Source organism: Cyrtonyx montezumae, unplaced genomic scaffold (assembly GCF_038088225.1).
Source record: "Cyrtonyx montezumae isolate F1298 unplaced genomic scaffold, pur_monq_1.0 scaffold_0, whole genome shotgun sequence".
NCBI classification, from domain to species: Eukaryota; Metazoa; Chordata; class Aves; order Galliformes; family Odontophoridae; genus Cyrtonyx; species Cyrtonyx montezumae.
In genome coordinates, this window is record NW_027071824.1 from 12,968,596 (window position 1) to 12,991,993 (window position 23,398).

The window sequence follows — 23,398 nt, forward strand, 5'->3', positions numbered from 1 at the left end:
TGGGGCACCAGCTCATGAACACACAAACCAGCATCCTTGTTAATATTCAATAGAGGGAATAACTGAGTGTGCTGCAAATCTTGTTGCAGTGAGGATCTGAGTGGCCAATAGTTGCTTGTGGTGATCTCTCGCATAATGCAAGACCGTTTAAGTAATTCCGTGGGATGTCTCTGAAATGCAGAACGAGGAAACTAAATGTACACAATTTTGGTTTACCTGAGAGGATTAAAAATATCTTGGCTGGGAAATTAGTGTCACCTACTTTGCTTTAACTCATTCTTTATGACATCAAGCTGAGTGGTGCAGTTGATACACCAGAGGAATCTGGACAGGCATGAGAAGTGGCCCCACGCCAACCTCATGAAGTTCAACAAGGCCAAATGTGGGATCCTATGCCTGGATCAGGGCAGTCCTAAGCAATCCGAGAAGGATTTGGGCATGCTGGTTGATGAAAGTCTCAACATGAACCAGCAATGTGTGTTTGCAGCATATTGCCAACAATATCCTGGGTTGCATCAGGAGAAGCATGACCAGCAGCTTGAGAGAGAGGGCAATTCTGCCCCTCTACTCTGCTCTCATGAGACCTCCTAAGTGGACAGGCTGAGAGAGCTGGGGCTCTTCAGCCTGGAGAATAAAAGGCTCTGAGGGTACCTTTTAGCAGCCTTCCAGTACCTTAAGGGGGGCCTAGAGAAAAGCTGAGGAAGGACTTCTTCTTAGGGCACGTAACAACAGAATGAGAAGAAATGGCTTTAAACTGGAGGAGGGTAGATTTAGACTAAGATATGAGGAAGAAATCCTTTACTGGGAGGATGGTGAGACACTGGAAATGGTTGCCCAGCGAGGCTGTGGATGCCTCCCCCTGGAAGCATTCAAGGCCAGGCTGGACAGGGCTTTGAGCAACCTGGTCTAAAGGAAGGTGTCCATGCCTATATCAGGGGGTTGGAACTACATGATCTTAAAGACCCCTTACTACCCAAACTGTTCTATGATTCTTTTGATTTCAAATTTAAGATCTGTGAGAAAACATTGCCTTCAAATTGCACTGCAGCTGTTTACAGGGGTGTTTGCATTCATAACTTTGGGTTATCATGTTGCTCAACAATATGAAGTAGCAATCCATCTTGTAACTTGCAGCAGCTTTCTTAGGCTCTGTGAACTCTGTAATTAGTGTGTTGGTTGCGATGAAGGATATATTAACACTGAATTGAGGAGAATGTGAATATTAATATTCTGGTGCCAATCCTTTAGTACCTTCGGGCTTTATTATTATTATTATTTTATTTTTAAACACAAATACCCTAAAAACTTGTTTGAACACTAACTGAATTTTTCCTTGGATTATCATTTCTCTCAGCATTCCCATCTGTCAAGGCAGCATACACTGGGGTTTCAGCTAGAAGAACTACCTAAAATTAAAAGCACTTTCATTAGTGTGTTTTTACTTGAAACAAGAATATTTAGAAAGTCTGACTTCAGTGTTGGTTGTATGATTCAGTGCAACCTTGGCAAGGTAATGAGGAGTTATATTTACACTGATGAAAATGTTGTATGGTCAGTGGTTAACACGTTAAAAGCTGTCATTCTCCCATGTTACCTCACTGTGTTATTTCTAAATGGCAGCAAGGAAATAAAATTCCTCTCCCCCCATTTTTTGACTTTTTGAAATACAAGACTCAAACTAAGAGGCAGGCAGCATATTGAATATGTTTATAAGTATGTAAAGATCGTCTTACTGCTAGCCTAAACAATTAAAGTTTAAATCAACACGAGCTATGGTCAAGGGCAAGAAAGACCCTGTACCAGAGCATACTCAGGCCTAAGCACATCAATATTCTGAATGCTGCCCCTCCCCTCAGTTCAGGAGTCTGCTGCAGACAAGCTAGTTTACTTCTGGCTCAAGTGAGCAATAAACAATTTATTTCCATCCCCTTCGATGACAGCAGGAGGCAAGGCGTGAGTTGCACTGCAGTGCATGGCTGAGTCCCAGAGCACCCAGGGACTGCTGCCAAAGCTACACTACCGAACTAATGCTTCCTGCCAGATTTCTGGCCCAGGGTACATGCATGCTCTGGTCTCTATGGTCCAAGTTTCCCAAACCAGGTGGGAGTTCTGATGGGATTTTATTCAGTGGTCTCCCGCCCTCTTTGCACTTTTACTTTCTGGGTCTAGGCAAACCAGCAGTCATGAAATGCATAAATAAGCAGGATGTCTTCCCGCAGGAAAAGGCAGTGGGCTGGAGTGGAGGGAGCTGGGCTGAGGGAGATGTGAAGCAGGAAGAAGGGTTGGTTCCCAGGCTTCTGGCATTCGGACCCAGGGAGTCCACCCTGCCATCTGCCTAGCTTCTGCTTTGTGCTAAAGGCTGCTGCTGGATAGGAGAGCCTTTGACAAGGTTTCCAGCTGTGGAAGAATGAGTAAAGACTGTGGGAATAGGATATGAACCCCGCCGTCTTGCCAACAGTAAAATGCTTTCTAAATTTCTCCTGGTTTTGTAACATAAGAAAGTCCATAGTTGGCGCTTGCGTAGGAGTCGATTATGTAGAGGAGCAGTGCTGGGCAGTAAATAGTTAGAAGGACAGAGCAGCAATGCTGACCTCATCTGGGGAATGACAAGGTACTTCTAGGGGAGTTCCCAGTAGCAAGGTCAGCATTGTTTTTTTGTTTCATGTTTATTTGATGCAAGATTTTCTTGTTTAATGATCGTTTGTATAGTGCTGTATTCTGTAAATAAAGCTATGACCTTTACCTTCTGATAACAGTATAGGAGTGGGTTAATATTAAATGAGAGAGGGCAGGGAGTGGGAATCTGCCAGAATTAATGCCAAGTTTACATTCCAGTGAGGGCAGCCATGTTCCGGTACACCCTTAGTAGAGAAGCCGACAGCACTTCTGAGCAGATAATGGCAGCAAAATGCTATGGAACTTGTTTATATTTATTTCTGGATAAATGTTGGTGATTTTAGATGATTGATGTTTGTGCTTTTGTTTTTATAACAGGAAAAAATGTGTTAGCTTTCTGCATTTGATAAGAAGATTTTAACTGAGAGAAGCCTGTACAGAATAAAAATCACAAGAGTTACAGCACATGTAAAACTGAAATGTACTGACATAAGGCAATCCCTGCAGTTTCCCTGAAACACTGAGGTGTAGCTTTGTTTCTCCAAAAACATGTACACTGGTCCCAAACAAAGCCAAGGTCTTCAATTTTCCAACAGAAGGAAAAGAATGCTTTTGTTTCTCCTTGCATTAAAAACCTGAAGTTCCTTCCTAAATTTGATTCTGCTGCAAACCAACAAACGTTAGGACTGAATTTTGCTGTGCCCTTCAGTCGTGTTTGTCTTCAAACAATGGAAAATATTTCTATAACTCAGTCGCAGTGGTGTTGAAACTATGTCATGTTAAGGGTGAGGCTTTGCCTTTTCGCATGCTGTTGAGTGCTTCTGCCAAAGTCTCACAGTAATACAGAGAAGGGCACAGCAAATGTGGCTCTGAGGTGACAAACATTTCACGAGCATTTGTTGTGCTCTTGGGATGCAACAGAAAAGTTGGAGAGGAATGCAAAATGTTAGTTGAAAACATGCAAGGAGCTCCATTTAGCAATTTCAAAATGCTAAAAATACTAAACCACCTTTAAAGAATATTTGGATGACACATTTTGGTGAAGGCATTTACATATGGCTTTTTCTATGTTTTGATCAGAACCTTGCTATATTTGGCTCAAGGTTTACATTTAGTCTCTTTACCCCCTCTTCCCCCCACTTTACACTCTCACCTTGTTATAAAACAGCTTATCTCTTAGATACTGTTCCAGCAAATATCTCTGCATGCACATCACGGTACTCGTAGGCTGATTTTGACTCTGTGAGACTATCCATATGTGTGTATTGTACAGCTTCCTCTATGATTTAGGGCCCTTTGGTTCAATTTTTAGATTGCAAATGTGTTTACTTTGAAATAGAAATCCTCACTGTTCTTAAAAAGCATACATAATTTTGCTCATCCCTGCAAAAGGCTATGGAAAAGGAGAATTTAGCTAATCCAAATGGCAACATGACTGTATTACCATTGAAACTTTTGAAAACGTTAAGAACATCCATATAGCTGGCAACTTCGTAACGTTATGTAGGAGAACAGAAATAATACTGCTCTCTAGGAGGTTAAATGAATTGAACCAGAGAAAAGGCAGCCAGTAAGGACCCCAGCATTTTGGGGAATGCTTCAAAGTCTTTGCTGGCACTAGAATAAACAGTACTGGGATTACATCAGAAGGACCTTGGACAGACTAAGTGCAATGTAATCAAAGAATCAGAAAATGGAACAAAATAGATCAGGTGGTCAGGACTGTGCTGAAAATCACCTGAAAACTGAGGAGTGGCAAGGCCAGAGTATAAAGAGTCACTCTGCTTGCTTCCCTGTGGCAAAAATTAATGTCTGACCTGTCCTTTGTTGCCAGTGATTGCAAACATGCAACCACCCAAAGCAGCAGCCAGAGGAAAATATACAGTGATAGAAAGGGATCTACCTGCTGTCACAGCTTCAGTTAAGTGTTGTTGTCTGGACTGCACACATTGATCACCTCTGCCAGGGACTATTCTTGTGACTGCTGCAGGAGGCCTGGGGTTGTCTGCACCCTGAAACTCAAGGGGATGGATGGAGCCAGGCAGGACCGTTCTGCTGTGGCCAGATTAAATTTTGCTCCCCTGCACCACAGGGCTGTGTTTTTGTAGAAGTCTTAAATTAATCCTCTTTATAGTAAATCCAATGGTTAATAACATTTTTTAATGAAAGCATAATATGGTGTTTTGGTTTGATCAATATTCCGTTTCAGATGAAACTGTGACATATGGTTACTTATGTACACTTTTGTACTACACTACTCAGTAGGCCTTTAGGTGAGAGGAAAGGAAAGCATATTGTGGCAAAACGAATGCACAGATTAAAGGTAGGCCTCACGACCCTGTTATCTGAAAAAAAAGCCATCTGTTTAAATAATGCCAATACTTACATAGGTGTATCTTTTCCTCTGGGCTTTAATTTACTCTTGCTGATTTATGGAACTGTCAGAAAACACAGATCTTCGAAGTATGTCAAGTGCAAATAGTATGTGCAGTTGTGTATATTTTTAATGTTGATTTGACAGTGGAAGTTGTAAAAATACTCTTCATGAAGTAATCCAGTCTTAGCTATATGATTGCCATTCAGAGGGGAGGAAAGGATGAGAAGGCTTAGCAATGTGGCACCTGGAATGGTTGCACTATGACATGAAACTGAATAATGTAGAAGAAATGCCCTAAGAAAAAGAGACAAAAAAAGCTAGCTGACTAATAACCTGGACAGAGGCACTTCGTGTGTGCAAAATTTGGAATATTAAGTATAAAATTAAGGTGCAACAAGTAAACATTACAGCATGTCAGTAACTATTTACTTGATTTATTATAGGGTTTCCAAGGGAGATCCTATGGTCTACTAACACCCATTTAAAAGAATGCCTAAATATATTCTAACAAACACAAATAATGAGTCAGGTGGAATTGTAGTCAGTGAAGTGGGTAATGGATATTTAAAAGCTTCCCAACATCAATAAATCTGAAACATCTCTAAAGCAGTACTTGTAGAGCGAAAATAATATGCAGTGAAGAAACTGCCTGAGTACATATTTGTCTAAAGTTAACCACCAGTAAGAGGACAGCAAGTGCTTATGGTACTGTATACTGAGGAAATAAAGAAGGCATACCGAATGTCTGCTGGTTCATTTGTTAATAATTTCTAATAAATCCAAAGGGGACTTATGTGGTTTATTATTCTATGTTAATATTATAAAGAGGTCCTGATTCTCATTTATATGAAAACTTATGAATTACATAATAGAATAAAAGAGTATTGAATTATGAAGTGGGGAAGCAGACAGTAGCTCAGCAGTATACCACTTGCTACAAGACTGAAGATTGTCCTTTGACAGCCTCCACAAAAACATAGTATGTGATACATTGGCAGTAGGACAGAATTTCTGCATTTCTGTGGGTGACCCTAAAGGAAAATAATTGCATAGTTGCTCTGTCCATGAGCAGAAGAGCTTGAAGAAATTTTGAAAGAGTGTCCTGGAAATTCTGTATGTAATAACAACAGCAACAAAATATTAGCTGATGTTAGTACACTGGAACTTGCAAACTTATAAATCGCAGACATAAGTCATTAGTAGTTTGTCTATGGGTGCTCAAAGTTAAGACAGAATAATACCCAATCTGATAGAGACTTAGGCAAAAATCTCCAAATCTATCCACAGAAAAATAGTATTTTATTTCTTACACATCTTGTTTTTAGGATCCATTGTAAAAAGCAGTCATACACAGTTATGTTCACCTTCTTACAGCCGTAGTAGCATGGGAGTATGAAAGTGGAAGAGATGATGGCTGGGACAGAGTGGACAATAATAAACCAAACTGGATGTTAATTATGCTGTAGTGCTCTTTAATATTTCATTTGCTGTTCTTTCAAGTCTTAACTCAGTGCTGCAAATTGGCCACAGAGACCATAAACTAGAATCCTTATTTGCTCCACAGTATGCCAGTGCTGAGTTTAATTCATTATATGCATGTCTTTGTGAGATGGCACAACTTCCTTCCCATTTTTCCCATATAGAGCATGCTACTGCTGTATAAAAGACTCTCTCATAAAAAAAAAAAAAAAAAAAAAGACTTTCATTTACAGTAAAAGCTGCTTCTGATACCAGAAGAGCAAAGCAATTTTACAGTGGAATTGAATTGTACGCAGTGTACTCCATTTAGGACTGTCAAAATGATGCAAAGAGACTTTATTGAACTGTATAATGAAACTTTATGTTACATAGTTCATCTGTGAGATGTACAGTTAGGTTTCTTTCTAGTCTTGGCTCCCGTAAATATCTGGGGGTTTTACAGGATAATTTCTGATCTTGTCAGAGTAAAGAATCTGGTAAGCAAGTCCCTGAACTATTGGTGTATTGATAAGTACATACAAGTTTTGAAGGTAACTCCTCAGACTCTAATTTGGCTGTTGTTGGTTGTTTTTTTTTTTTGCTTTAGTGGACAGTTTATGTTATAATCCTGCTGAAGTCAGTATTTGCATGCAGTGATTACTCAGGAAGTATCAAACGTTAGAGATTAAAATCATTTTTCACTCTTACATCTTATTTTCAGAATTACCTCTCTTTATTTTCATTTGGGCTGGACTGTTAGACTCTACTGTGTAGCCTCTCTGTTTTATAACTAAAGGCAAGTTGGTGCAGCACTCTTTGCTAACCTTGATGTTGGTAAAAGTGAATAACCTGTACATTTCCTAAGTCTTGACCTGTCATTTTTCATGTAAGTAACCCACGTGACTCACCTTTCTGTAGCATTTCCTTTAATTAAAAATAGTGAAATCTTTTATGTGAGTAGATTGCTAGTGTTGATATTATACTGTTGGCACTTCAGTCAAAGTAGTGTTCCTGAGAAAGTGTTCTGAGGAGGAGACTGAGGGAGCTACTTGTGCTGCATTTGAAACAGTGTTGGAGTTGGAGCTTCCTGCCCAGAGATTCCCTGGGAGTGTTTGTACAGCTTGCTGTCAGAGGTGCTGCAGGAATAATTTGATTTCACTATGCAATTGGAGTTTAAAAAGTGTATCTTATATATTAAGATATGTAATCCTCTTTTAATTATGATTCAAAACAAGGTTTGGAGCTGTAGGAACCATGAGGGCAAATCACAAGCTTCTGTGACCTCAACCTTGAAGTAGCACTGGGGTTTTTTTTATGTATAGATTAACACAGAAGGGAAAGTAACTGCCATTTTTTTTCTGGCATCTTCATCATACTTTACAGACAGATAATAAAGATTTGTCTTAGTTTTCCCAGAATCCCTCAACTGCATCAATTTTCTTTCAAATATAATGGAAAACTAGCTATATAGAATTTTGAAAGAGAAATACGTCTGTATAAAAAGAATCCTTTTAAATGATTAAAAATAGATTTAACTTGCTGGTTTCATGAGAATTTCTGCAGAAAGCTGTTAAACTTATTCTGATTGCTGCTTTTTGATCCATGTAAGTACAGCCGGATTAGAGAAAGTTTTAAATTAAGAGTCTACATAACCTTCCCCAGTTCAGATCATGTGATTGGGTAAAAAGATGTTCAGGCATGTAAGCTATGCTCCTGAAATCAGAAGCAGAAATTATTAAAATCTTTTCCTCTAGTGATTCCATATAAGTAAGCATTTTGTTAGAAGCAAAATTCTTGCTGAATTACATCATTTCATTTATGCTATAGAAGTCATTTGGTCCATTTGGCATACTATACAGGCACTACCCTGTGGAAAGGCTTTCCATAAGAAGACTCAGGAGGCTGAACTAAGAACAAAGTGAGGCTGGAAAATCAGTGTGCGTACAAAACTTCACTAAAAACGGTGTTTTTCTGGTTAAGAAAGCATTCTTCTTTATGGAAACATGATATGGAGCTTTAGCAGGAGTCTGCTTACTGCTAGGAGCTGTGTTTGTTCCCTGCTGGGACACCCTTGGGAGCACAGGAAGGAGAATTCTGACATTTGTTTCTTTTATTAAAAAACAAACAAACAAAAAAAAAAAACCTATTTAAAACTTTTAGTAAACATTTTTCTTTATGCTTTTGGTGCATTATAATGCTGCAAAGGCCGATAAAGAAATGAGGTGAAATGTAGATTCAAGCTAGCACATTAATGACTTGCTTAGGATTTGTTCCCTGTCACTTATTTTATAGTGGCCAAACTAAAATAATCTTTTTGAAAATATTGTTCTTTAAAAGTCTGTGGAGTATATAGATGTCACAGAAAAGAAATGGAAGAAAATGAAGATCAGTTCAAGTTATGGTGTTGGATCCCAGCATTGCAACAGTTTCATTTTTTTCCTGAATGATTGTTCAGTCTTGTCCTGACAAGCATATAACGTGCATTATTGAGTATGTATAAAATCTGTGCTACCCTTTATGAGCAGATTCTAGCATTTTAAGTTCTTCATCTTCACTGTGTCTTATCTTGTTAGAGTATGCTGATGTTCCGGCCCTGTGGCTGAAAAATGGGGATTTATTTGAATCTCATTAGTTTATTTTGATAAACAGACTCAGAGGAATTAAATAGAGAAACTGTAAAGCTTCAAAGCTAGAAAGAGGGTGGGGTGTAGGAGAGAGGAGGACTTAAGGAGAGCTTTGGAGGCCATCTCTAGTACCAAGTGGCCTTTACTGTGTTCTGCACTCTGTGGGTAGATAATAAGGCTGCATGAGTCAGTTTTCAGTCTTATCACAAAGCTCAGGCAAGCTAATATTCTCCTTTCTGTACAAAACAGGACCAGAGCTTGGGGCTTTCTTAGTTGCTGGGAAAACATGGTAACCTTCTCCTTTCACTGTGTCAACAATACGTTTGGAACTGGTCATTTCTGAGGAAGGTGTCTACATTTGTGTCATGTTAACAAATAGAAGAATGTCATTTGGCATTCCGTGAAGAAACAAATACATCTTTTCTCTTGAAAAGAAGTAAGGTCAGAATATAGAATGGGTGCTAAAAACCTTCATACCATCTGTATGTAGAGCGCGTATGGACAGCGCAGTACTGATATACAGGATTGGTTCAAATTAACCTATAGTATCATAGCTTCAACTTTTATTTAATAGTCATTTCAAACCTATGACTTGATCTTAATAGGCAGCATTATGTAAACAATAGACTTCCAACGAAGAGAGAAGTTTTGGGCCCAGTACTGCTATTGTAAATGAAAATCTGTCTCCCCTATTGTAGTTATATCATGCTAAAATAATATTGGTATTGTCACACAACATGAGGTTAATTGACCTTTAGGCTAAGGTAAGTGCAAACCTAACAAGATTAATGCCATTGAAAACATCCATCTTAATCAGGAATTTGAAGGACCTGATATATGCATCTGTGACTTAAGGGAGAAAATTGAGGACATGGAATGAGATCCAGGACTAAGCATCTGAAAGAAAGAGACTTAAATAGTCAACTCTGGTTGATTAAATATATTCTGATCCTGTTTTTCTTTGGTGTCTTGACCTTACTGAAGTTCACTTAGTATGTAATGGAAAAAACAACCGGTTTGATAGCAAAATACAGGAAATGCCTTCAACTATTTCTGATTACAGTAGCAGCTTTTCTTCAGTTGTTTTCATATTTTTATAAATGTTCTTTCTATGTGCCTGAAACAATGTAGAATAATGCTCTGGAGCCTTTTAGTTGGTATGTCCAAGTAGGGCAGTTAAATGTATGTCTCTCTGATGGATATGTGTTGGAAGGTTTAGCAGTCAGGAAAGTGCAGTATGACATAACTGAGAAAAATTAAGTAGTTTTACAGTGCACAACTTCAAATACTTGCAAACTCTGTGTGTGTATTTGTGTTAAAGACAAAGAAAATTCTGTCAGACAAATGAATACTGGTCATCTTTTTTCTTAATCTTCCTTTGTCTGGCTATCTCCTACAAAAATTAGTTTCACAACTAACTTGAATGAAAACAGGAGAAATCTCTGGAACACAGAGAGCTGGGAAGCAGTGCATACTTGGATATACTCAAAGGCTCAAATTCATCTCACTTAACATTAGGAATGCAAGAGAAGCTCCCAGGTCACAATCTGGGTTTCAGAAACCATGCCTGAAAACAAAGTATTCTTTTATTTTCTGCATGCTTGCATAATCTGTATTCCACCGTCAAATGATAGTGACTTTGTCATCATATCTACTTAGGCCATTGAGGAAAGTCACCACTGCATCTGAGTTCCAAAGACGAATTGTTACCTGATCCAAATAAGAAAAATTAATATGTCCACTGATAAATTTACTATCTAAGGTTCTGCTAGCATTTTTTCAGAATTCATTTTTCTGAACTTGATCTGTCGAGCTTTTCTAGCTTCACGCCATCCTTTCACTGTCTTTCATCAAGTGGATTTATCAAATGATTTAGTATTTTTTTGTTAAAAGGATTATAGACGTACATAAGTGGGCACTGCTAGTTTGTGCTCCACCTAAGTTACTGTTACAGTATGCAATCTTATGTTATTTGAGATATGAAAATAAGAGCACAAAGCTTTGTACTTTACATAGTAGTATGCCTCAGCTTGAATTAGTCCTTGGCTAAACCTAAGGACTCTATTGTCCTCAGTGAGATCACCGAGGTGTCAGGGAGGGCAGGTTGTGTCACATTACATATTTAGCTATGGCTCAACATAAGGTTTTTTTAGCAGAGGCTGACACAGTAAATATTGTCAGTGAGAATACAGAGTCATCCTGTCATTCTCAGCTATAATCTTTTGAGATGGAAAAAAAAAAAAAAAGAGGAAATTGTGTGTTTAAACAAAGTGGAGAAGAAAAGAAGTAGATCCCCCTCAGTGAACTGTTAGTAGTGTCAGGGCACTCACATGCACAGTTGGAGACCCAGGGAGGCCAAACTGCTCAGCTCCAGGAGTAGGACACCATCCTGAGCACAAGGCCACCAGCTGTTTGCATGCTGCTTTCATAAAGAACTTCAAGCAGTCTGTGTTTTCAACACAAATGGCTTTTAAAATCTGAAGTTTTTCAAAAGGGAAAATTGCTTGCTATCTGATGGTACTGCATGTTTCTGAAGCAGGAGGCAGCTCCATTCATGACTGCTCTTACTTGATAAAAAAAATTGCTGGCCTTTAGGCAATGGGAATGCAGGAATGCCTGTGGGATCCAGCACAAAATCTGACTGGAAGTTGGTTAAATCAAGAGGCAGTGTTGTAACGCTATATCCCATCTCTGCCTAAGGCTCACTGAAGGATTGTTGCATTCCCAGGTGGGAATCGTGGAAGGATGACATTTAAAAAGCATTATGATGTGAATGTAGAAGGCAACACACATGAAAAAGAAATAGAGATCACTTTCTTCTATCCTTAGCCAATTTTTGAGAGTGTTTTACATCATGCATGTTGAAACTTCTAGATATTTTACTTATCCTCACAAATAAAAATGTGACAATAATAAGAAAGGAAAAGCACTACAAAGGAAAGCTGTTAAGTATGATATATTTATTTGTCTACACATTATTATAAGGAAACTCAGCATAATAAGATAAGCAGATCATGTACTGTAATGTCCTAAGCTGCTACCGACAATTGTAATAAAGTTATGGTCGAAGCCATTAAAAAGCCATGTATAATAGAAATTCTTTTATAAATTTTTGTTTTATGCTACTTCCAAATCACTGTTTTCTTTAACCTCCTGAAAGGAATATTAAACCCTTGTTGAATACATTGAGACATCAGTGAATATTTAGGGCTGCATGACAAAAACAGCCCTCTTTTCCATCCCAGGACCTTGCTTTTCTAAAAGTTCTCTCATAGTACACTGTGGGGACAGGCAATATTATACACCACACAAGCCACATTTTTGTTTTCTGATGAGTAGAGTTTACAGACCCACAGATAGCTTCTTTCTGAGGAGGAATAACTGCAGTCATCAGTACAGTTTAGGGACTGGCCTGCTGAAAAGGAGCTCTTCAGTGAAGGACCTGAGTGTCCTGATGGACAATTTGTCGTCCATAAGCTGACAGCGTGCCCTTGTGACCAAAAAGGGCTCCCCCTCTCTTCTGCCATGATGAGGTCACATCTGGAGCTCTGTGTCCAGTTCTGGGCTTTCAGTTCAAGAAAGACAGGGACTTCTAGGGAGTCCAGTGGAGGGCCAAAAAGGTAAGGAGGGACCTGGAGCATCTCCCTTAATAGGAAAGGCTGACAGACCTGGGGCTGTTCAGCCTGGAGAAGAAAATGTTGTGAAGGGATCTTATAAACACATAAATATCCGAAGGGCACAAAGTGTTCTGGTTGGGGCCAGGTTTAGTACTGCTTTAGTAGGAGGTTGAACTAGGTTATCTCCAGAGGTCCCTTCAAAACCCTATGATTCTGTGATTCTGTGAAAATGCTTTTCATAAGTCTGTTAATTACTTAATGGATCAACATAAAAGCAAAACAGAAAATCCAAGAGTTTCAGATTAATACTGCCAAAACTTAAGAACTTTTAGGAAATCTCCTACAGTAAAACCAGCAGAGCCATTTTTTCTTCACTGTTAATTTCACCCAGTTTTCCATCTACTCTATCCCCAAATCTGCCCTAATATCATGAATCCATTCATAACCATGAACAGTGCAGCAAATATCATAATTTTTTTTTTACTCTACAGAGTAAGGGAGATCACATCACCTATTAGAACCAGATATTGAGTGACAATACTATGTTTGTATTTTTATGCTTAGTATCATTAGAAATGAGGGTTCCTTCCTTACCACAGAGTATCTGAAGTGGAGAAAATGTTTGTGTTTTCGTAGAAGTTATGGTTGGGGTTTTAGCCATTTGTCTCCAATTAGTCATAGAGGTACAAAAACCTTGCTGATGTGTTGTGATTAAAGTACTTAATGCAACAAAAGAATCCACTAGCTCTAGTACATCTGTCCCATAGCTTATATATGGAAGTTGATATTAGGTTGTGAGACTTAATCACTAAAGAAGTTAACATCAGAACATAACAAACACTGGAATTTATATTGGTTTTCTCACCAGCTTTCTGTACAACTTCATCTTGGTTAGAACAGAATCTAGTAGATTAGTTATCTATGTATTTTGGAATCACCAATATGTTTAAAGAACTGAGACAAAGATTTTGGTGAGTCTATCAATCATCCAGAAAATAACATTTCAGACAGCATAGTACAAATGTTCTGTGATATTTACTGCTTATGACTGAAATTCATCTTGAAAATGCAACATTAACTAACTAAAAATACAGCAAAGAGAAATTGGGAGCTGTGTACAGGAGAAACCTCTAGATGCGAGAGAGCATCTTTGTCTCAAATGCAATTTGGATACTGCTGAGTAAGTTAAAACTCTAGGAATGTAGAAGTATTACATTAATTAACATAGGAAAAGTAATTTCATCTTCCTAATTTAAATTTTTAATTGATTTAATGAGGGTGTTGCCTTCAGTTATGAATTTCAATAACTATACTTCTGGAAAATGATTCTGTTGGCTCTCTGTGTGTTGTTATGGGGATGTTTCCTTTTTACCTTCAGTGGTTCCTTCTGTGAATAGCCTGTCTATTCAAAGCCTGCAGAAAGGATGTGATTTTCCCATGCAGGGAAACAATGGCAGTGGCAAAGATTTCAAATACAGTATTGAAAGGGTTTATTGTAGCTGAAAGTTACACACACACAAAAAAAAAAAAATAATATGAAGGATCTGTTTCTTTGACAGTTGTTCAGTAACTACATACTTTTGACTTGTGTTGCTTTGATGTTCTGTAGATGTTAAGTAAGTTGCTGTCCTTCACTTCATTTTCATCCTACAAATAAATATACATGTTTCCGATGCAGTTTTTATTTTTTGGTACTGTTTATTCACCTTCATGCTGATCTATACACTGAAACATATATTTTTGATTATTCAGCAACTAGAGTAGAGGTAGATGCTGTGAAGATGTTTCATTGTAAAGTGATTGCTTAAACCAACATGTGATCATGTTTCTTAGCTACTTGATCCTGTTCTTCAAATATGGTTTTATTTAGTTACTAATGTTTACCTGATTCAAAGGCTACTGTTAGTAATGTTTGGCAGACTTTCTGGTCAAAGCCTATCTTGACTGTTTAATTGCCTTACTTTCAACAAGAACATTACCTGTTATCTAAATGACATGCATGACACATGTCCACACACACAAGGTGGTTATCTCACTGGCTACTGTTTGAAGTCAGACTTGAAGAGCCCAGTTCTGTGAAGTCCTCATCACTGGAGCATTTCTGGGAAGGGAGAACACTCAGTGTCTCATGACACTGGCATGTAGAGGAATCAATGAATGCTATGGAAGCTTTCTTGCAGGTTACCTGCTGTCAGCCTGCTCTTCTGTTCTGACATGCACAATCCTTGTTGCTATAATCCTGATTATCTCTTGAGATCCTGCCAATCATTCCTGTTTCTGAGGTGATTGTGATGCTGGCAAATGACCAGAAATAGAAACAAAGGCTTAAATTTCTTTTTAACATTTTCCGAGAAAAATAAATGATTAAAAAAACCCCAGTACTTAAGTTATGCAATTGATTGCTCAAGCTGCTCAAGACAACTGAACTGACTGTACAAAGTATCTTGGCAAACAAACAAAGGAGAGTAGTAGCTTCATGTATCATTAATACATTCAAACAACCTGGGCATTTTCCTAGCTTAACTGGTTAGGTTGTTTGCAGTTGCAAGTAGTTACTCAGGTTATAGGAGTTCATTTTGTCAGACACAGATGACTTTCTTAGTTCCTACAAAGAGTATGCAAAATGAGAAAAAGAAGAATGTAATAGATCTTTGTCACTGAGCTATCTGACACTGTATTACTTGGTAAGCTCTGATTTAGAGGCAGACAGCTGGCACTAATACCTGGAACCAAGTAGAAGACAGAATGGATCCAAATGGATTACTCTGTACAGACAATGAATTTACATTCCAGAGATTGATAGTTCTTAATTTTGGAGATGATAGGAGAGCTGAGTTTCAACTGTGGATACATATAGATCTTAAACTAAAACTTTTTTCACTAGCGTGATGCACTGAAAAAAAATGCCTCCTTGAGAGCTCTTTTCTGCTACTATTTCTGAGTGTTTTGATTTAGTCTTTTTTTTCTTCCTCAGAGGCATTAAATGGCACGTTACCTACTCTCTTACATTTCTGTAGTTATTACACTTTCTTTTTTAAAATTTACCTTAAAAAAAAAATCTGTCAGCTACAAATTAACAAAATTATTTTAAATGCTTTTCAGTGCATGATAAGCTCATGGACCAGCTATAAATCTGGCACTTTGGCAGACTCCTAACTTACCTTTTAACCTCCTGTAGGAAGGCTTAAAATTTCACTGTTGATCTTCATAGACAAGCAGAATTTAATATCTAGGTTCTTCATGTTTTTCTCTTTGCTCAGGCTGTTTATTCTCTTTCTTTACTGTCAAGTTAAGTTTTTATTTCTGGTTTCTGTTACTTACACAAATCTTTAAACAAATAAAGTGACAGTGAGAGGTGATTGATGGGTGAAAAGATTAGATGTTGTTGATTATGTTGGAACCAGTTAGATCTTGGATTGTTCGAGAACTCATAAAAAGGATGACCTTAAAAAATGATAAAATGTAGTGTGGGGGCCTCATGGGTGTGACCAGCTGAGTATCTACAAGAGCAGTGTAATTGATCTGTAGAGATCAAAGTCAGGTGTAAGGCACATTGATTGCAAGGAGCATTTCTACAGCTTCATAAACCATATTTGATAAGGCTAGTTTACATGAGAGAAAGTGGATTTGCAGTTAGTGAGGTAAATCTGACTTTGGCTACCTCAAACTTCTTGCAAATACACAAACCACTTAGTGTCTATACAATACAACTAATTTCTACTTTGTCGCCAAGTGTTTTCCAGAAGTGTCTGATGCACTGTATACATATTTGCAGTCATTATGCAGACATTGATCAGTAAGTCCACTATGTAACAGAAATACCTCATGCTTTTGCTGTCCTGTAACGTAGTATAGGTTAGATACAGTTCGGCCAGCATACCCAAAAATATTGAAGCATCAAAAGAAAAATAAAAACAATCAAAAAGAATTAACTTCAACTTCTGAAGTAGGGGTGATAGAGAGAAAAGAGCATCTCTGGGGAAATTTCAGAAAACCGTAGCCTTGGATATCTCTCACATAATGCAGCCTTGGAAGGGCTATTAAATTATTTAATCTGACTCAATGTTTCCAATGCATTACTATGTTTGTAGCTCTGAAGTCTAGGGACTGGTAGGGTAGGGAGACATTTCTCTGAAAAAATAAGTCTTCAGAGCAAGGCAAGTACTTCTAATCCCTCACTCAGATGGAATTTGTTGGTATTAAGGATTTTGGCAACAAAATCTGTATCTTCTCATAGAAGCATAGAGTAGTTTGGGTTGGAAAAAATCTTAAAGGTCACCTAGTTTCAACCTCCCTGCCATGGGCAGGGAAACCTCCCACTAGATCATTTTGCCCAAAGCCCCATCCATCTTGATCTTGGACATCTTCAGGGATGGGGCATCTATAACTTCTCCAGGAAGCCCATTTCAGTGCCTCAGCACCCTCAAAGCGAAAAATTTCTTTCATATATCTAATCCAAATCCACCATCTTTTAATTTAAAACCATTACCTCTTGGCCTGTCACTATACTCTTGAATAAAAAGTCCCTATCCAGCTTTCTTGTAAGCCTTAAGTACTAGTAGGCTGCTGTAAGGTCTCCCTATAGCCTTCTTTTCTTCAAGGCTGAATAACCCTAATTCTCTCAACCTGTCTTCACACGAGAGGTGATCCAGCTCTCTAAGCATCCTTGTGGCCTGTCTCTGGTCCCTCTTAAACAGGTTCATCCCCTTCTTGTACTGAAGGCCCGAGAGCTGAATACAGTACTATGAAATGGGGCCTTGTAAGAGCAGAATAAAGAGAGAGAATCACTTCCCCTGACCCAATGGTTACATCACTTTTGATGCAGCCCAGGGTGTAGTTGGTTCTTGGGGTTGCAATTGCACCTTGCCAGCTCATGTTCAGTTTTTTGTCATTCAACATCCCCTAGTCCTTCATGGTTGCTCTCAATATATTCTTTATCCTATCTTAGATCTCTCCAACACTGATGCAGGACTTTGCACTTGGCCTTGTTCAACTTCATGAGGTTTGCAGGGGCCCATCTCTTAAGTCTGTCAAGATCCTTCTGGATGATATCACTTCCCAACAACGTGTCTACTGCACCATTCAGCTTGATGTCCTCTGCAAACTTGCTGAGGGTGTACTCAGTGTCAGTGTGTCCATGTCAAGAGCCAAGAAATTAAATAGTACCAATCCCAATGGAGACACCTGAGGAGCACAGTTTGTCACTGGTGTCCACTTGGACATTGAGCAATTGTCCGCAACATTTTGAGTGTGACCATCCAGACAATTTCTTATCTACCAACTGGTCCATCTGTCAAATCTATGTCTCTCTAATTTAGAGAAAAGAGTACTATGTGATACAGAGTCAAATACTATATCAGTTGCTTTTCCCTTATGCATCAGCACCCTGACCCTGTCATAAAAGGCTGTTAGACTTGTCAGGCACAAGTTGCCTTTAGTGAAGCTGTCTTGGTTGTCACCAGTTATCCTTCAGTTCTCCGTTTGCTTACAAAGGCTGGCATGCGATTTTATTCATATGTCTGATTTAGAATTCGTCTGTTCATTCTTATTTCTCATCAATTCAATACATGAAAATTTATTTAATACATCAAGAACAAAAAGTTCTGATCAGGAGCTGCCCACAGAATCTTAACAATCAAACTTAAGAACACATGCTTTGCTTTTGATTCTCACCTCTTCTTTTGATGAATTTTTAATACAATAAAGAGAAGGGATTAGGGGGTGGGTTTTTTGTGTGTTTTTGTGTTTTTCTTCATACAAAAGATTGTTCTTTTATTCACTGTCTTTCCAAATCTTTTTGTAATTTAGTCTAAGACAAGTGGCAGGTAAGTTAAATGGTATCTAGCCTTTGTTGTGTTGGATCATGAGATGATCGTCAATTGTATATTTAGAAAATGTGCAGAGGGCAAGATATGAAAGGTCAGTATCCCTTTCTCAACCTGTTACTGACCTCACCCAGTTTAATAACTAAAGAATTGTGCATTTTCAACACAAAGAGATTTGTAAAAAGAGTGATCACAGGCAGCTGCAAAGATGTGTTGTTAAGCAACAAGTGTCAAATACTCCTGTGAGATTATTTCTGAGAGGCTTTTGAGCTGCAGAAAATAATTCTACCAAACATATAAGTACTTTTTTTAATTCTCTCATTGCAGTCTGAACTTTGAATTGTTAGTATACATTAAGAATCCAATTCAAAGTAATCCATGTTTGAAAGTAACTGTTAATTCGACCCATCTGATAAGCATGGGTAACTTGGTACTCCTTACACTTTACTCATGGAAAAAGTGAGAGTGGCTTTATTAGATGACACCAATTTGTTTCACAGAGTCTTAGATTCATAGCAATCAAGAGAATGAGATATTTTCCAAACATTTCTTATTCTGTTTTTAATACAATTGCACTTCCATGCAGCTGAAGACAGAGTAAAGGCATGGTCTTGCAAAATGTTGGTCATTACCTGCTTCTTTGTTGTCATTATTGAGGTCTATTTAGTAACTGCTGCTAGTAATTTTTCATGCATACACGAAGGACAGATACTTAGAGGTGTTTGTGAAACCATCTGTTTGTCATGTTTTATAGTTTGTGTACAGATTCATGAGTACATGCTCGAAGTTTGAGAGTTGATATAATTCTGGGCCTTTTTATTTCAGGGACCTGAAACTGGACAATATTCTGCTGGATGCAGAAGGCCACTGTAAACTGGCTGACTTTGGGATGTGCAAAGAAGGGATTCTGAATGGAGTGACCACCACAACCTTTTGTGGCACACCGGACTATATAGCTCCAGAGGTACTTTTTGCACAGTGTCAAGATAGTATAATTCATCAGCTAGACTGTTAACATGTGCAATTTTAGATATTTTTTAGCTGTAGATGAAAGCAGTAGATTAAGCAGGCTAGGCTGTGCCACAGTGTCCTGGATAATCCTGCACCGTTTCCTCTACAAGGCACAAACAGTATTCCATGTTCACAGAGTGGCAAAGCGTGGATTTTCTGTTATTTATTACCTGAATGTAACTATTTTTTTTCCACATTCTCATTTCTGATTCAGCATCATTGTGAAGGCCTTTCAAGAAGCTTTCACAGAAGCCTTTAGGAAGCTGCATGCAATTGGCTACTATTAGCACTGGTCTTTGGTAGTTATAAAAAAGGATGTTAATTCTTCATTAGACTTAAAAGGGGATGTTTATACAGCAGAGACCATAGGTTTGGTGTCATTTTCCATAATACTTTGTGGGAATATATTCTTTTATTTAAAGTGTTTATAAGTGAAAGACACTATTTTTGCAGTACTCCTCATCGTATGAATGGGGAGAAAATAGAGATACTTGCATAAAAAAGTAGAAGCCTTTCGTATGGATGCAGTGTACAGTTGACAACACCCTAATTCATTTTAAGCCATTAATTGGGTAAAAGAAATTGCTGATAATTGTACTTATTTTGCGTATCCTAAATTTTAACATTATGACATGCATTTTTGAGTGCCTCAAATGAGTTAATATTTTAGTTTCCCTGCTAGACAGATTTTGTCCGCTCAGTTCAGTTAGTAAGCCATGCATCTTTCTGGCAAAGATTCAGCATGCTAATCTAGTTTAAAAGCTTCATTAGCTTGTCCTTCATCAGCCATAAATTTACAGCAGGAAAAAATATTAGTTTATTATTTGCTGGTGACAATAAATTAGAAATTGGCGGTGTTAGACTTCTTGGCTGTCAAGCTTTGGTAACACAACTGATAAGGTATGAGTCATCTTGTAACTATCATGACATCTATGAACATGTTTTGTGGCATTTGAAAAGAACTCTGGAGTTAAAAGAAAATAAATGCCAGTGTGATGGATTTGGTTTCATATGAATTCTTTTCTGATTTAGTATACTAATTGAGTCATTTGGCAAATTATTTTAAAAATATTACTAAAACCAAAACAATAATATGATCTCAGGACCCTTTACATTAAATCCTCATCTTGCTGAATTTAGTAGCTTAGGCTTCCATTCTGTCATCTTGATTGCACAATATCTCTTGATTCTATTTCTCTTGCACCATGGTACTATGTTTCAATTCCCTTTATGTTAGCAATATCTGATTTACAGAGAGTACCCAAAACAGTCAGAAAGTACACTTCTGAAAAGCACTGTTTTCTGTAATTAGTGTAATTATAAAATTTAATTTAATATCCAATCAACTAAAAATCCAGTTGGAAGTAAGATAGATATACCCAAACATTAAACTAATTTCTGTTTTTAGGTTAAAACTGAATTTAGTTTCATACATTACTTCACAGTCATTTTTCCCAAGTGGCATTAAGCTAATGTAGCTCACCACAAGACTTCTGACTGGAACAGTAATATTGTTTAAGGAGGTGGCGGAGTTGCTGCCATTCCAACAGTTTTAAGCTGGTCATCTTCACCTTAAACAGTCACTTACTTTCTTTCCCTAATCTTCTGTCATGCTGAAACACTGCAGCCAAACATCAAACTTCTTTTGAGTGGAGAGGAGCCAAGAACTTGTTCCTTGTACAATAGTTCTGTAACACTAAGACAATAAAAATCCATCACGCTAAACAGCTACTCCCCACTAAAGGTATTTGCTACAAGGTTGAACTTGTGCCACCTGAAAAGTTATAGCCAGTTTTTTTCTTGAAAGCAAATGCAATAAAAGTGAATCTTAGAACCATGTATTGTACAGCATTTCAGTGCTGTAAAAAGAACTTGAAGAAAAATGCTTTTAGCTTCCTTCAGCCCTACCTAAAGCACGAGAATAAATCTCTTGGATGATCTCTGTACAACATTACAAGTTGGTTATGTTTGTTTTATTCAAGATAGAGACAAGGAAATGTTTCACATTTTCCACCGATCTGTTTTGTATATGTGATCTTTCTTCCCTTATAGCGTGACCTGCTTTAAACAGTTTGAAAGGATATACAGCTCTTTTGCTGACAAGCATACTCTTTTACTCCTGGGACTACTAAACTCAGTTAATACTTCTGAGAACAGCTACACATTGACACATAGCTGTTAGTGCAAATTGTATTGGTAAGAAACCATGCCTGCTCTTTAGCAACATTAGTGTGGGTTTTAGTCCTACATGTGCCCTGGGGGGAAAAAAGGAATCTAGCACGTTGAAACAGTAAATTTGCATCTGATAGTGTTATCTAAATTAACTGTTCAATTTGATCTCTTTTTCTGTACCAGATCCTCCAGGAATTAGAATATGGCCCTTCAGTAGATTGGTGGGCTCTGGGTGTTCTCATGTACGAAATGATGGCTGGGCAACCCCCTTTTGAAGCTGACAATGAAGATGATCTCTTTGAATCCATCCTTCACGATGATGTCTTATATCCAGTCTGGCTCAGTAAAGAAGCTGTCAGCATTCTAAAAGCAGTGAGTCTTCCATTACTTGTTTTCCTCCTCTTTGTGGTTTTCATTATTTTTTTTTTCCCTTGATTAAAATTGAATTTGCTGCAAGTTGTTGAGAACAGTCACCACTGGGAGTTCAAGCACAGTTCAGAGTGCCACTGTTAGGATAATGGGGCCTGGGATAAATTACACCGCTTGTGGGAAAGGAACAGAATGTTTGTATTCCACGCAGTTGTACACTGCATAAATCTGTGTACTGCAGATTCATGTTTCAGGGAAAACCCAACCAACTAGAACCATACTATCACTTAAATACTTCATATGCTGCATGTTCACCAGAGTTGGGAAAGCACTGAGTAAAGAAACAGAGTCGGTGTTTTGATTTAACGCGGTGGTAAATTTGCCACCCTGATGCCTTTCTTCCTACATTATCAAGATTAGTTGAAAGCCTTTTACTTACAGCTGCATGTTTTACTTTTTAATTCACATAACACTTAGATAAGTAGTCTCACTCCAGGGCAGTTGTTTCTGCCCCAATTGATGCCTGGAAAAAAGGAAATTTTCAATGAATAGCTACTAACGTGAAGTCCTACAGAGTTTCATTTTGAGTTACATTCATGCAGGATTACCTTTTGAATTGATATAGAAAACTTGAACAAATTCTGATTTCTACACCAATGGACAGGTAGCACTTTGTAATCTTTTAATAAAAATACCTTCAATCTTATCCTGATTGAGGATAGGGGGCTATGTGGAGAGGGAGCTCTAGAGAATGGTCCAGACTTAGAAATCCAAGTTAATCTCTCAGAATTGTTTGCTGTTGTACCTCTTTTGCTCCATTCATGGTAGTGAAAACATGGAGGATTTATTCAAACTGTCCTTCATGTATATTCTCCCATTTCACCCCAGATGCCTCTCTGATGACATTTTATTAGTTGACGCGATAGTTTCATGTGTCTCTTTTTATTCCCAAAGCCTTCAATTATTATCAGTCCAGCAACTAGGATGTATGGAATTGAACTGCAGGAATTCAGACTGATATTCAGGATTATTCCTGGGTATTGTAGAGAATTTCAGAGATTTTCTAAAGTATTTTGGTTTGACATTCTGTAAGGTCTGTTCCTTTGTCTTCCAATCCAAAGGCTCTTTCTGTGAGTCAACATTAACCAATATATCTATTATTCTGAATAACGGAAACATTCACTGGAGAGGGGAAGTTTTCTGATAAACCTTGACTAGCATGTAGTGAAAGAACCACTAGAACTAGTAACTAAAAGGGTTTGAGTTTTTTTTACAGAGAAAAGGGAAAAACAGGTTTGATAATTAGGGCCTTACTGTCTGTGATGCGTG

General features: G+C 38.0%; 1 protein-coding gene across 1 annotated transcript in view; it reads left to right on the forward strand.

Moving 5' to 3' along the window:
- PRKCE (protein kinase C epsilon) overlaps positions 1 to 23,398 on the forward strand; it is a 272,383-nt gene that overhangs the window by 226,146 nt on the left and 22,839 nt on the right. Inside the window, exons 12-13 of the mRNA XM_065754869.1 lie at positions 19,343 to 19,481; positions 21,884 to 22,072. Coding sequence (XP_065610941.1) covers positions 19,343 to 19,481; positions 21,884 to 22,072 — 328 coding nt within the window. The remainder of the gene's footprint in view (positions 1 to 19,342; positions 19,482 to 21,883; positions 22,073 to 23,398) is intronic.